The 15020-nt window shown below is 44.0% G+C and overlaps 1 protein-coding gene across 9 annotated transcripts in view; it reads right to left on the minus strand.

Annotated features, from left to right (window-relative positions):
• The window catches only part of SECISBP2 (SECIS binding protein 2), a 42745-nt gene extending 27741 nt beyond the window's left edge, over window positions 1–15004 (minus strand). For 3 of the 9 annotated variants that reach the window (XM_054727073.1, XM_054727074.1, XM_054727072.1), the window contains exons 1-7: window positions 14874–15004; window positions 13404–13549; window positions 8286–8532; window positions 7769–7892; window positions 6309–6538; window positions 3074–3155; window positions 1331–1539 (exon numbers count right to left, since the gene is read on the minus strand). In XM_054727073.1, coding sequence (XP_054583048.1) covers window positions 1331–1539; window positions 3074–3155; window positions 6309–6538; window positions 7769–7892; window positions 8286–8532; window positions 13404–13549; window positions 14874–14909 — 1074 coding nt within the window. In that variant the 5' untranslated portion in view covers window positions 14910–15004. Of the gene's footprint in view, window positions 1–1330; window positions 1540–3073; window positions 3156–6308; window positions 6539–7768; window positions 7893–8285; window positions 8533–13403; window positions 13550–14873 lie in introns of those variants that run through there. The other 6 variants (XM_054727078.1, XM_054727076.1, XM_054727075.1 and 3 more) reach the window with 5 other exon arrangements.
• Window positions 15005–15020: the final 16 nt, after the last annotated feature.

Below are 15020 nucleotides of genomic sequence, written 5' to 3' on the forward strand. Positions count from 1 at the left end.
GTGGGGGTGAGAGGGCTGTCTACGCTGTTTTGAAAAGTAGAAAGGGCAACTTTTAATATGTATAGAATGACCACATTTTTGTTAAGGGGGAAAAAGTTAAAAAACAAAACAAACCTATTTGTTTATGTTTTCAGGAACCTGAGGTGGGTTACATACCAGGTTGGTAATGCAGGCTTCCCTGGGGTTTGGGGGTCACAAAGAGGTATGGGAAAGATGACCTTTTCCATAACTAGATCCTTTTAGCATTACATTTGTTATTTTGGTAATAAAAATTTACAACCCCGAAAGTTTTAAAGGGAAAAGCCACTATGACCCCTATCATCCCTGCTGTGTATAATGGAAAGCAATCTAGGTTCTAAGATTACAGGGGATCGTCATTTTATGACCTTTTAAAAACGATTCTTAGAAATTTAAAACATCTGCTAACTACCTATCAGGAAAACCACTTCGGACAGCGACTTGGCAGCTGCAGCCAGAGGGGCCTGAGCAGCCAGTGCCCAGAGGACGGCGGGGCCTGGGAGCTAGTGGTGTATCAGAGGGGTCCTACCTGCACCTGTTCTCGAATGAGCCCACAAAGCTGTGCGGGACCGTACACAGGTCTGTCTCGCTCCCACGGTCGCCCGCACACATTTCCTCAATCAACCAGGCACCAGCGCACAGCGCCCACTCGGGCAGGATGTTTGTGACACTCTGGACATCACAAAGTAGCCTCCTACCCCAAAACTGGAATCCCCCACACTAAAGAAACACAACCATCAACCTACAAGAATCTATCAGTGCACTGAAAATCAGGAACAAAATCTAGGCTAATGAAAAAGGCTCTTCAAGATACAAATCTAGGGTCAATAAAAATGACAGCTTAAACTGATTAGAACTAAAAAGGAAAAAATGGATTCTAAAATGCTACCTTACAGTATGTAAGCTGGAATCAATCATTCCTATGTTTGATTCTTTGTATCAAACATAGGAATGTAAAAATGTGGACTGGAATACTGTGCTCTCAGTCCCCTAGCAGGCAAAAGGAATTGGATTTAAATCCAATAAACAGAGCCTGGGAGAAAGATGCAGCACCAGAGCTGACATTTCTGCCAGCTTCTCCTTTAAAGAGCGCAGATATGTCAGCCCACCGGCCTAACGTGTGCCTCCTGGCTCATGCACAAGCTGCCCCTGTATTCCTTGCTGAGGGCCTATTCTTTGTTTCAAGGTCCAAGCAGCCAACTCAGGTGACACCCGCAGCACAGAATGGAACACTTCCAGTCAGGATGTGAGAAACAAATCCAAGTCCAGCCAGCGGTCCAGGAGACCCACATTATCTGAATGGGATGCGTACCTTTTTAGTTGAGTGGACAATGGGTTTCTCTCTGTTGTAGGAAGGGTCCGAAGATAAAACTTGAGAAGATGATTTGCTACCATTTTTAGGATCTGCTGATGAAATAACCGTCTTTAGGTTTATCACAGAAGTAACAATTCTAGGGGCTGGTGGTGATTCTGTAGGTAACGTCTGACGGACAACATAACCCATTGGCGTCCAGGATAACTCTGCTCAGAGATAACCACAATTGGGGAACAGTCTCAACAGCAAACACAAACTCCTTAGAGATTCCAAACATGCATCATGTGAGACAGTTACTCAGAGCATAATTAAATTTAGGCTGTTCAAAGCATTCTCTTGGGAACAATATTCACTAAACGTGTTTTCCTTGGAACATGCATGCTGAATTTACTTGTTAGGTTAACTGATCTTCCTAGAAACTGGTTTTCACTTGGGGTTGTTCAGTTAAATAACAGCAATCCTCAATTACGTCCACGTGGCAAACACACGGAATTAACAAGCTAAAGATCAAATATTCGCCCTACTAACCTTGATGTGTATCTTTAACAGCAGAAGTCAAAGGTCACTAGACTTCAGCTATCACAATAACTGGAAATTTATTTCTTTTTAGAGCAGAGGCTTAAGCACAGCCACACTACTCCTTAGGTGCCCATGAAACTCTATATACAGACAAAACAAAAGGACAGCCATCAGGACATGGGCAAGTCATGTCAGCAGCCTGTGGCTACCCCAGACGATGAGACAGACTGTTCTTGTCCCCACAGAGCTACACATCCTTAGAGTAGTCTCTAAGTGAAGATCTTTGTACCAAACATAGGAATGCAAAAGACAACATACCTGTGGATAAGTCAGGAATAATTTTGTAAAAATGTCTTCTGTTAGGACAAGCTACTTAGAAAGATTTCAAGAGCAGACTCTATTGAACTCTCTCTGAATGTTACTTCTTGGCCCTGAAAGGACATACTGGCAGCTCTACAAGTGTGGCCTCAGGCTCCTGGACCCTTAAAGTCAAAACTGTTTTCCTGGCAGGAATGTGTTATCTGCCTCTCTCTCCCCCTCTCCGCCTCCTCCCCTCCTCCCCCCTCCCCGCTTCTCTTTTACAAAGATTGCAAAGGTAGGACAGTGAAAAAGCCAAGTGGCAAGGCAGATCCACAGAGCCAGCCACTGGAGAGTTGCTCTCCTTACTGTCTTACTTTTGTGGAAAACAGTTATTTTTCATAAAAATGCTATGTTACTTTTAAGTGAATTAGTAAGTATTTTTGAAGTTTCCCTGTTTAACGTCCAATATTGCTAATACTGACAGTTGTCTAAACCAGCAGTCACCAACCTTTCGGACCTCACAGACGACCCGTGGTCCGCGGCGGACTACCGGTTGGCGACTGCTGGTCTAAACAGAAGCTCTTGGGGCTGTTTAAAGGGTATTGAGGGATCTTGAGACCAAACACCATGAGAACCTCTGGTATAGGTAACACGTAAGGAAGCTACCGTTTTTGAGTTGATAAATTTTTTCACTGAACTGAGTAAACATTTCATTTAGAATTCTTTGCTATCTTACACTCCTTACACATACATGGAGATCTCATCTACTTCAATCTTCTAAAATATTGTCCGTCTATCAACAACCTTTCACCTGCCTTAAAGAAGGCTTTAAGACAAAAGCATTTAAGTTGCACTAGACTAACAATGAACTTAAAAATAGACAAATGGTTTTCGAAAATGGCATTTAGTAGCCACTCTTACCTCCTGTACATGGAGAGGAATTGGTAGCAGCATTATCAGTTACAGAGTCAGTCGGCTTATTATTTTTCACCACTATTTCACCCTAAAAAGCAAACCAGTTATTTAAAAAGCAAACCAGTTATTTTCTTACTATTTCAAATGGGAAAGTAATCATTTAATTTTTAAATACAGCTTGTCATTCTTAAAATCTCCAAAATATATGCTAATTAAAAATTCCAAATACGTAAGTATATAAAGTGAAAAGTTAAATGGTTTCCTTCTGCCAAATCTCTCTCCCTGGCAGAAAAACCACCCACAGCTTAGCTAGCATCTCTCTACTTCTTGGCCTAGGAGATAATTTTTATATAGATCCTAATAATGGGATCACATCACACATCTCATGCACCCTTTAAAAGATCAACGTATCACAGACAACTTTTGCATCAGTGCAGACGTGCCAATATCATTCTTAAATCCCGAGTGCCCCCACAGGATGCTAAAGCATCATGTACCGAGCATACACACCAGTGTTCCAAAGTCCCTCCAAACATCCACAAAGATGACCAATACATGCTTGCAATAGGTGCCCACTTTTATGAAGATAGAAAGCTGCCACACACACGGAACATGAGGCCCCAAAAACAATGGGGAGGGGGCGGTGAGTACATTAAGAAGGTAAGAGGAAACTGATAAATTCAAATTCGAATAGTTTGAAAATAAATTCTAAAGCTGATACACTTCATAAACTTAATCATTTTGCTATTTCATTATACCTGAATCCAGTAATAAAAAATAATTAAGCCGAAACCGGTTTGGCTCAGTGGATAGAGCGTCGGCCTGCGGACTCAAGGGTCCTGGGTTCGATTCCGGTCAAGGCATGTACCTTGGTTGTGGGCACATCCCCAGTAGGGGTTGTGCAAGAGGCAGCTGATCGATGTTTTTCTCTCATCAATGTTTCTGGCTCTCTATCCCTCTCTCTTCCTCTCTGTAAAAAATCAATAAAATATATTTTTAAAAAAAAATAATAAAAAAAATAAAAAATAATTAAAACACAGTATGTTCTTTTAATAAATGTAACTTTATATTCACCAAGGCCAATGAAACCCTAGTAGTGCCTCCCCTGTTCAAAAGTGGTTAGGTCGTCCTGGCCGGTGTGGCTCAATGGTTTGAGTGGGGATGGGGAATGTCCGGCCCTTAGGCCCTATAAGGCACAAGAAATCATTTGGTCTGGCCCTGCCAAGGCTTTAGGGTGAGTTAATTAAATGTTTAACCAAATATAGCAGGCTAATTTTTAAGTTGATAATTTTGTATGGCCTTCAAATGATGTTATATCCAAATGGCCCCTGGCAGAAAAAAGGTTCCCCACCCCTGGGTTAAGAGCGTCGGCCCACGCACTGAAGGGTCACGGGTTTGACTCATGGCCAAGGGCATGTACCTGGATTGCAGGTTCCATCCCTGGCCCCAGTCAGCAGGAGGCAACCAATTGATGAGTCACTCTCACATAGATGTCTCTGTCTGTCTGTCTGTCTGTCTGTCTTTCTCAAATTTTCCTTCCACGCTATCTAAAATCAATGGAAAATTATCCTCAGGTGAGGATTACTTTCAACAATAAAGACAATTTAAAAAACAAAATAAAACAAAAAAAGAAGCTATTGGGTCCTATAGTTCACATACTAGCAATTTCAGAATTTAGCTTCTGCATGATTGTGATCATATTAGTAAAAATTAACATTTAAACATCAATATCAATATCAAAGACCCGATGCAGCAGTTATGTTTTCAAAGATTATTTAAAGATATGGAAAAAATGCCAAAAGAGTTTTAAAAATTTCTAACACAAGCCCATACATATGATCCCCAAATGTACAATTTTCACAATGTGCCATTAACAAAAGATTAAGTGCTAAACATGGCTTTCTCTTGGCTATACAACTTTAGCCAATTACGTTTTTATTCTTCATATTTTTTTGGTGTTCAAAGATACTACTAGTATAATCAGGAAAAAGGTTTCTTAAAGGGAAATTAAAAAAACAACTGCAGCCCTAGCCGGTTTAGCTCAGTGGATAGAGCGTTAGCCTGTGGACTGAAGGGTCCCAGGTTTGATTCCGGTCAAGGGCACATGCCTGGGTTGCGGGCTTGATCCCCAGTGGGGGACGTGCAAGAGGCAGCCAATCAATGATTCCCTCTCATCATTGATGTTTCTATCTCTCTTTCCCTCTCCCCTCCTCTCTGAAATCAATAGAGTTTAAAAATAATAACAAATAAAAAAATAACTGCACACAAAATTCACGAGTGTGAGTAGATAATAAGGTAACAAGCATGTAAATCTCACACGCTTCATGTCCACATGTGCAGCACTCACCTCTAACAGGTGACCGGGCCATATAGCATCAGTCATGCTCCTGGCCTGTTCTCCTTTGTACAGTGCTCTCGGGCGGGGCATTACCCACTCAGCCCCGGCCAAACCGTGGAGCCCCTCGACCGCTCAGCCATTGCACACACTCCACTGGCGCCCAGAGGGTCACGCACCTGCCACGTGAGACTGAGCCTCACCAGGTGACAGGAAGTCCCTGGGAATGGCATACCTCTGCACTGTCAGCAGGATCACCCAGCCTTGGGGCTTTCGTGTCCAAGCGCCAGGACAAGGACAGACAGTGGAAATCCTCTATTCGGGAGGTAAGCCATCGGGTAAGCTGTTTTCTTGGTAGTTTCGTCTTTCTCCTTGCCCTCACACTGGAAGAGCCCCACCCTTCCTTGACCAGAGATTGGTCAGAGTAATTTTAGGGAATAGTAACCCCATAACGTTTTTCCTGAAAGTCTCTAACACTGAGATCAAAGGGTGACTGTGTGTAATTGAAAATGACCAAGTGGCCAACTGAATGCTCTTCAGAACTTCAGTTACTATCACTGAATTCGCTGTAACATTAACAACGAGGTACAGATACAAAGCCCGGAAAACCAGAAATTACACTACGTAGTTTTAAATACTACTATTTGGGGAAATAAAATCTTTTTGTCTGTATTGAAAAAGTGCTGTCAGCACACAATGCTGCAAGTGCGATGCTAGAAGGGAGCTGTGAAACCAGCAGGATTCATGCTAGAATCTCTCCTGGACCTCTTACCTACCAGATGAAAGTAAGTGTATCAGGTGCTTCTTTGTAAAGAATGGCGGCATGAGGTGTGCCAGCGTCGCCGGCCGTAAACAGTTCACACAACAAAAGGGAAGGCGGAAACAAGGAAAGGAGCCGGCACTCACCTCTGCTAACCCGGGAGCGGGTTTCACCACGTCTCTCCCAAGGGGGGGCGCTGTGGAGGCGGAGCGCAGAGGCCCCCACTTGGGCTGCTTTGGTGTCTCTAGTATCTCCCTGTTCTCTGCACCCTGCAGTTTAGGAAAATCCAAGCCGGTAAATTCAAACTCAGGTTTGGAGGCAGGTCCACACTTTTCAATGATTCTGGATTTCCTGTCTGTTCGTTTATGATAACCATCTGTATTTATAAATTAAAAGTAGGGGAAATTTTAGATGTGTGATGACCTGTACTCAGGCTTAAGTTGCAGAACAGAAAATCTATTGCTATTGATGCAACATGTTATTGTCCAAACAGCCTAACTTTTGCTAGTGCTGTTAACCTTCTGTGTTACAGTAGAAACATACATGACCATCAGTACAATTGCTCTGGTTGGGCCACCAAAACACTCTGCATATTTTAGGAGTAATTCTAAGGTTGATGAGATAGTTACCTTGGCCTGATAGTACATCTGGGCATTTTGATAATTCTTAATTACACATTTTAGAGTTTTGCAAATTTAAAGAGACACTAACAAATTTCCTTTAAGTAATAAATGGTCCCTATTTTAGTTTGCTAGAACAAACTGGAGAGAAGTAGAATTGAACTTATAACCTCTGCCCTATCTTTCTCCTTCAAATGCAAATAAATGACAATGTAGGTTGCAATGACATAACATCTCTATGTTTAATTATAAGGCCAGACTCATATAGTTATCTGCTCAACTTTCCTTTCACTTTTCCATGTACCAGACAGTTTATAAGTAAAATCAATGCAAAGAGAAAAATGTATACACCAAGTAACATATGTGGTACCTGTGCATAAACAACAGACCTTTCCCAGTGAGTACACCATTAGAGGAAGGTTTAAGTCCTTATATAAACAGGGGATGGCTGTAATCAAACTACATTTGGAATTAAATTTCAGGGGAAAAAACACCATGTCGAATCACTAACTTTTTCGGCCACAGACCAGAATGGTAGCTTTCAAGACAGAACAGACAAAACTTCTGGCATGAGTAAAAGCAGTACCCTGAGTAAACACACTGCCTGGGAATGGGAGTAAGACAGAATCGCAGTCCTGGATCAACTGTCCCATCTACTGAGAAATCTTCCCACAGAACCCCAGGGAAGCTGTGTTGGAAATGAACAGGGCCAAGCACAGTACAAGGGATGTGGTTGTGATCTGCTTTTTAAGGACGTGGCTTGAGGTGTGTGGTCGTTACCTACTTGTTATGTAACCTTAGACAAGTTCTTGTGTAAAACAAGGTAATAAATAACACGTTAAGGGCACATCAGAGCCCACATGCAACAGGTCCCCATCCCAGGAGGAAAGGCCTCCAGGATCCCCCAGGAAGTCTGATGGCCCCAGCTTTTCACAATAAACCCAAAGAACAGCAATAGCAATGCCCCTGGGGTGGGTAGAGTTTACCTGATTTCCAATTAGAGTCAGCACGAAAGGACACATAATGTGAGCCTCTCACTGACTTCACATCGGATGATACAGTTCCATCAGCCTTTTTACCGGCAAACTTTGGCTCATCATATGTTTTTTTCTGCAGGAAACATAAAAAAGTAACATGAATTAGAAAAACTACAGTTGGCCCTTGAATGACCACCCTCCCAACAATAGATAATCTGTGTACAACTTCTGACCCTCCAAACTTAATAGACAGCCAGTCAATGACTCTTTCTCATCAATGATGTTTCTCTCTCTCTCTCCCTTCCTCTCTGAAATCAATAAAAATATATTTAAAAAATAAAAATAAAACAGGTTTAACATTGCAAATATATGTAAGTATTCACAACTCAACCATGTTTAAGAAGGTTAGATCAAATAAGTTCTTAAATACCACAAAAAAAGATAAGCAATGCCTAAGTTAATGCAAGAATTGACCAATTCTTTTCATTTTAAATGCTAAAGTGACCAAAACCACACACTTACTGACCTTAAACAGAGCTTTCGTGTCTTGTGGGAGAGGGCACACGTGCTCACACCGGGGCTTCTTCTGGAAACCTTGGTAACGACTGGGCTGGCTGTAATCATACTGGGAGCCAGGCATTGGGCAAATATTGTGTGCAGACTCCACGGTGTAAGGAGAAGGGGTGTATGGATGAAGAGCCATCTCGGAAGGTAAATACTGATGTGGAAATGTTGAAGCTCTAAAGGCCATATTTTCAGGATAGAGTGTCTGCCTAAATAAAAAGGGTAAATTTTAGTTACAGATTTCATACCACAAATCAGGGAGTTTAGTATTTCATAATAAAGTTGTTTTAACTTTTCTTACTTCTGAGGCCATTCACTCTACATTGACATGACTCTAATTAAAAGCTAAATGAAACCTCTGAGCCTTTCTTTCTTACCCTGCAAAGACAGATGCTGACCTAGTTTTATTTCTTCCCTACCGAGCTGGAACATCCTCAACAGGAGCCTGAAGATGCCCAGAAGCTTTTCATTCTCAAGATGTCAAACATTTGGGAAAGACTCTGTGACCCTGGCCAAAAGGGCCATCCAGACCATCCTCTCTCCAGAGGCTCCCACTGACCAAATCTAACCTCCATCCCGACGACCTGCAGGGCCTCCTCCCGGGGTTTCCAGGGGCTGCAGACATCCTGCTGCAGCGCTCTGCGGCTCCAAGCCCACCACCTGCTCCCGACCTGCAGAGCCAGAGCTGCAAAAGGGACGCTGTGTGCACAGTGGCCTGGGAATTACAGACCCTGCTGACCAGATGGACACCATCTGGGAACACTGCCATGGCTCCAATTTGCTTGAGGTGCTAAACTAAACCAAAATACAATGGAACAGTGATTTATTTTTATTTTTTTTTAGCAAATACGGCCAGAGGATCCAACCATTTTGAAGAAAGCTGATACACTGACAAAATGCTAAAGAGCTGAGTTAAAACACAAATCATAACCTTTCCATTCCCACAAATAAGTACTAGATGTTTCTGTGGATTTCTACAGCTGAAAGATTTCTTGTAGCAAATCAATGAAATCCCAAAGTGTGCTGGTCCAATGAAAGGCGGGAGAACCCGAAGCTAGTAACGGGACACTCTACATGATCTTCCAACTGGTGCCGGTCAGGACATGTGGGCCCAGGCACCAGCACCCTTCCTAAAAGGCCTCGTTCTACTCTGCTGCGGGTTCAGAACCCGCACAGAAGCAGAAAGGGAGCCAGTCTACATGGGACCTGAAGACAGCCGTGAGGATGGGCACTGCTCTCGTTCCATGCAGTACTTGGTCACCGGCTGCCTGGTATCACTGCCTATCCTCCTTCCTATGTAATACAGAGCTAATACGCTAATTAGACCAAACAGCAGAACGACCATCCGGACAACCTTCCAGATGGCGAAGCTGGCGCTGCGAGGGCTGAGCCCCTTGCACGAATTTCGTGCACTGGGCCTCGAATTAATTCATATTTTAAGGTTAGATCTTGTAAAGTATTTTACTCATTGCCAATTTATTCTAGTAATGAAGCATTCCTAATTAAAATGGCTAGTGCTGCCCCTTGAAGAAGGAGACTGAAAGCTGTGTCCCGTTCCTCAGACACTACCCCTAGATGTGGCTCCCACTTTATTTTGTTTGATGCTCAGGAAATCTAATGGGGGTCAGACGAAGGTGAGAGATATCTGTTCTTCACAAGATGGGCAAAGAAGTTGAGTTGATAGGGAAAAAGTAACAAAGACTATCCCAAGCCCAAAATCTGGATAAATGAACAGATCAATGAAATTTAGGTCAAGAAGAAAAGGGGGTTAGATCCAATGGTGGGTTTGTTTAAGAAAGATAGAAACATCGACTTATTGTTCCACTTCTTTATGCATTCATTGGTTGATTCTAGTATGTGCCTGGACCGGGGATCAAACCCGCAGCGTTGGCTTATCAGAACAATGGTCTACTTGGCCAGAGCCCCGGGGCTGGTTTTGAAGGCCGTTGTCATCCAGAAAGTTTTCACCTTCGAGTTAGTAGACCTTGGTTTGTGTCCCGGCTCTATCACAACCTAGTTTTCCACTTTGAACATCTCATCACTGGTCCTTCTTCCTCTGGAAAGATGATACTTTTCTTTTCAACCAAGGTAAATAGTTATTTGCAGAGAACAATACCAAACACAAAATCTCACAGAGACAACTCACAGCATCTGTTGGGATTTCAAATGGCTTCCTGTAAAATTCCAGTCGCCACAAACAGCCCAGATGAGCGTTCACCATAGTGACGCCATCTCCTGTACGCCCACCTCCTCCTTCCGCACCCCCTGGATATCAGCAGCCCTTGTGTTTCTGCAATACCTGCCGATCCTCAGCTCCACTTCTCCTTGCCCCATCCCTACCAACGATCCAGTCTCCAGGACTTACTTCCTGCCATGCTGCCACCGCTTCCACATCACATGGGCTAGGTCTGCCCCGCCCATCACATCACCAGAAAAGCTCCTCTGGCCTGGCCTTGCAAATCCTGCTCTTCTTGCTCACCCACCTCCCAAAGGCTCCTCTACGGCATGGCTTCTGCTGCAGTCTACCGAGCCTGTCAGACTCATGGAGTCCAACCTCTCATCATTCTGCTCAGGATTTGCATTCTTTCCACTTAACAGTTCACTTTCCCCCCATCTGGCACATACAAACCCAAAACTTAACATCCGGTCCCCGAACCAGCCCCACTTCCAACTTGTGTTCTCATGAATGATCCCACGAGTCTTTTCTAGGCATTCCACTGGAAACTGCTATACACCTTCCCACCAGCACCCTATGGACACCACAGGACTCTTCCTTCTTACAGCAGGTCTCCATGTATTTCCTTGTTTCCAGTGCCTGGAACCCAGTCAAAGTCTTCAAGCCCCTCTCCTTTGAAGTCAAACCAGAATCCAGGAGTGAACCCAAAAGCTCCCTATTTCGTACTCACCAAACCTAAACTTTCAGCTGTACTATGTAGGCTTTTATTTCTTTTTAAATGTTTTATTCTTTTTTTAAAAAAAAAGAAAGGGAGAGCGAGAGAGAGAGAAACATCAATTGGATGCCTCTTGCATGCACCCCAACTAGGAATTGAGCCCGCAATCTGGGCATGTGCCCTGACCAGGAATCGAACTGACAACCTTTTGGTGCACAGGACAATGCTCCACCAACTGAGCCACACTGGCCAAGGCACTAATTGCCTAATGGTGCCCTCTTAACAAAAGGAACTCACACCTCTACTGTCTTCCCAACACATCTTTACCTGGTCCCTTCAGTCAGGCCAGCACCTGTCAGGGATCCAGCCACTCCTCCAGCCACCAAACTGATCTGCGCACACTGTCAGCCCTGCAGGCTCTCAAAGCTGGCAGGCTTAACCTAGAAGCATCCATTTGTGCATTGTGACACTGCACAGCATACTGCAAAATGCTGGAAATGCTCAAAAACATCTTGCCAACAGCAACAGCAGCCTTGGGGAATACAACTGAGCGCAGGTTAAAGAACTGGGTGCTGATTCTGATTCTGGGGTGACCTACCTGAATAACTTGGGACAAGCAATTCTAGCCTCAGTCTCTCGTGTGTAAAAATAACACTACACCTCCCTGTCAACCTCATGGATGTGACAAGCATGAAAAAAAACACACATACAATACTCAAATAAAATACAACAGAGAACTTATTTTGTCTGCATAGCCTCTATTTGTTCATTACGCCATAAATACTTAGTACTTTCCAAATGGGCAATTCTATATATCAGAATACTTCTACTGATATTTGTCTAGTCTATAAGGTAAATTTAGAGAAGATTAGTACATTTTCTTTCATCTCTACCAGTTCAAGTCTATAAAAAAATTGACAAAAAGAGTACAGCTCATGAGGTAGCCATTCCCTTTTAGCATCTAGCATTTTCCATATAATAGCCTTTCAATAATTAACTCTAACTGAATAAACGAAGTCCCTTGGAGTGCACGGTTAGACACGGGAGGTAGACAAAGTCTGTAAAAGGTTACTCCCCTCCTTCAAGGGGACGTACAGAATGAGATTGTAATAGTGGAACTAATAGGAATGTGTTATGGAAAAGGCTACTCCTTCTTTTCCTGGCAACAAGATATCTCCATTTAAACAAAATCTGACTAGAGCAATGCACTTCTTAACCTACAATAGAACTGACTAGATAATCCCTGCTCAAGTACTTCAAGGCTTCCCATTTCACCCCCACTTTAAAGTCTCTCCTTTCTAACCGCGCCCCTTAGACTTCATGACTCCGTTGTCCCTGTTTTCTTGTAAGTCAGGATTATTGTCAGCCAATCTTTTTCCTTGGTTATAAACTATTAAACAAAATCAAAGCTTAAAAGGATAAGGGGTTAAGAAACATAATTTTTAAATTAAGTACTGTGCAACCTTGAGCCTCTGATTGGTCAGGTTCAAGTTGTTGTCAGGACAGGACGTTGCTTTAGATGCTTTCCACCTTTCTTTGGAGTTACTAAAATCCCACCCAGCAGATGGCTTAGAGGTACATCTGTATTTTATTATGTGAAGCACCCAAGCTAGAACAACTCAAAAGAGACCCGAGCCAACATCCCTTTGACAAACAGTGCAATTACAGTGGAAAACGTGGGCATTCCTACCAAAGACCTCATCACATACAGGCAGGTCTTCAACTTTTTAAAAACAAAACACAACTTTCGCCAGGCAGGTGTGGCTCAGTGGTTGAGTATTGACCTATGAACCAGAGGTCATGGTTCAAGATTCCTGGTCAGAGCACATGCTCTGGTTTCAGGCTAGATTCCCAGTAGGGGGTGTGCAAGAGGCAGCTGATCAATGATTCTCTCTACTCATTGATGTTTCTCTCTCTCCCTCTCCCTTCCTCTGAAATCAATAAAAATGCATTTAAAATTTTTACCCAAAATACCTGAGTGAGTAACAAGAAAGAAAAGGAGAGCCAAAACTTCAGTTTCTGCTGCAGGACACACTTAAGTTGTGCTACCGGCTCAGACCCTTCTTGGTGAAGGAGAATCTTCCCTGAGAACTTCAACGAGTTAGCTACAGCACATTTTAAAGCTATTCACCATTAAAGCCGAGAAACAAAGTCCTCAGGTAAGGCAAGGTGTTTATGAGAATACATACTCAGGCACTGGTAGTTCCTGAACACAAGGATAGTACGTGGCTGCACAGCTAGGGAACATGGGTGTTTCTGAAGACTCTAACCATGCCACATTGAGCCCAGCAAATTTGGGGACAAATGGTTTGACATCTGCTGACAACTTGATGCCCTGAGGGAAAAAAAGGAGGTTATAGCTACATATATTATGAGATCAACCAAATGTAAACAAACAAAAAACCCAGAGTGGCTCCTTTCTAGCAGCTCCTGGAAGTAAATGCTAATCTCAGAGCTGTTCAAATAACTCTGCCTTATACGAAAGATAAGCATTTGCTAACAATGTCTCCCCCAATGCTTTTTTTTAAAGAGAATACTTGTTTAAATCCTCACCCAAGGATATGCTTATTGATTTTAGAGGGGAAAGAAGGCAGGGAAGATGAGAGGGAAAGAGAATATGGATCAGCTGCCCTACTCCCTTCTCCCCACCACAGGGGACCAAACCTGCAACCCTTCGGTGTACAGGGTGATACTCCCAGCCAGGGCCCCATTGCTTTTAACTGGAAAAATCAGTCTAAGTATTAAAAGTGAAAAATAAGGAAACCAATTAAAGTGGAAGTAAAGCTGAAACCGGTTTGGCTCAGTGGATAGAGTGTCGGCCTTCGGACTCAAGGGTCCCAGGTTCGATTCTGGTCAAGGGCATGTACCTTGATTGCGGGCACATCCCCAGTAGGGGGTGTGCAAGAGGCAGCTGATCAATGTTTCTCTCTCATCGGTGTTTCTAACTCTCTATCCCTCTCTCTTCCTCTCTGTAAAAAATCAATAAAATATATATTTTTTAAAAAAATTTAAAATTAAAAAAAATAAAGTGGAAGTAAAATTCAACCCAGATTATATAGTAGGACCCCAACGGATGTTTCCTTAGCTTTAAACTCGGAATAGGGGCATTGTACCTGTTTCAGCTGTAGCTAGGGCTAAGCCAGGTCGTAGCACTGTAGGTAACCATACCCACGGAATGCTTACCTGTAGCACCCAAAACACATTGCGAGTTTATTTCCATTGAATTTCTCAAAAAAGTTACACAAACCATTTGTTTTGTTTTGTTGAAAAGCAAAAGGAATTTTGCTAGAAAATCGATCACCAGTGGAACGTGAAAGACATGAGATTTGGGTTCTTAGACACGTATTAAGAGATTCACTTTCACTGACAATTCTTAAGCGCCGTGTGCCATCGGGCTGAAAGCCAATCTATGCCGGGCTCCGGCGAGCGGCCACGCTGCGCCCTCGAGCGAGAACTTTCACAAGCCCCCCGGCCATCGGAGCCGGCGCCGGCGCTCCTCCCTCCGCGGCCGCGCCCGGGGAACTTGGCGGACTCCCCGACGGCGTCCCTCCGCACCCCGGTCAGCCGCGGGCGGCGGGGGCGCCGGGGCTGGGGGCTGGCCGCCCGCCCCTGTCCCGCGGCCCCCACATCTCCGGGCTGCCCGGGGCCGCCGTCCTCACCTCGCCCGCGGACTCCCGCGGCCCCTCCGACGCCATGACCCGCGGCTCGGAGGCGGCCCGGCCCCGGAGGCCAGCAGCCGCCCCGTCGGCTGGCCGGACTAGCGCTGAGCGCTCGCCCACCCCTCTCTCCACCTTCCGGGCAGACGC

The sequence above is a fragment of the Eptesicus fuscus genome, chromosome 15 (genome assembly GCF_027574615.1).
Source record: "Eptesicus fuscus isolate TK198812 chromosome 15, DD_ASM_mEF_20220401, whole genome shotgun sequence".
NCBI classification, from domain to species: domain Eukaryota; kingdom Metazoa; phylum Chordata; class Mammalia; order Chiroptera; family Vespertilionidae; genus Eptesicus; species Eptesicus fuscus.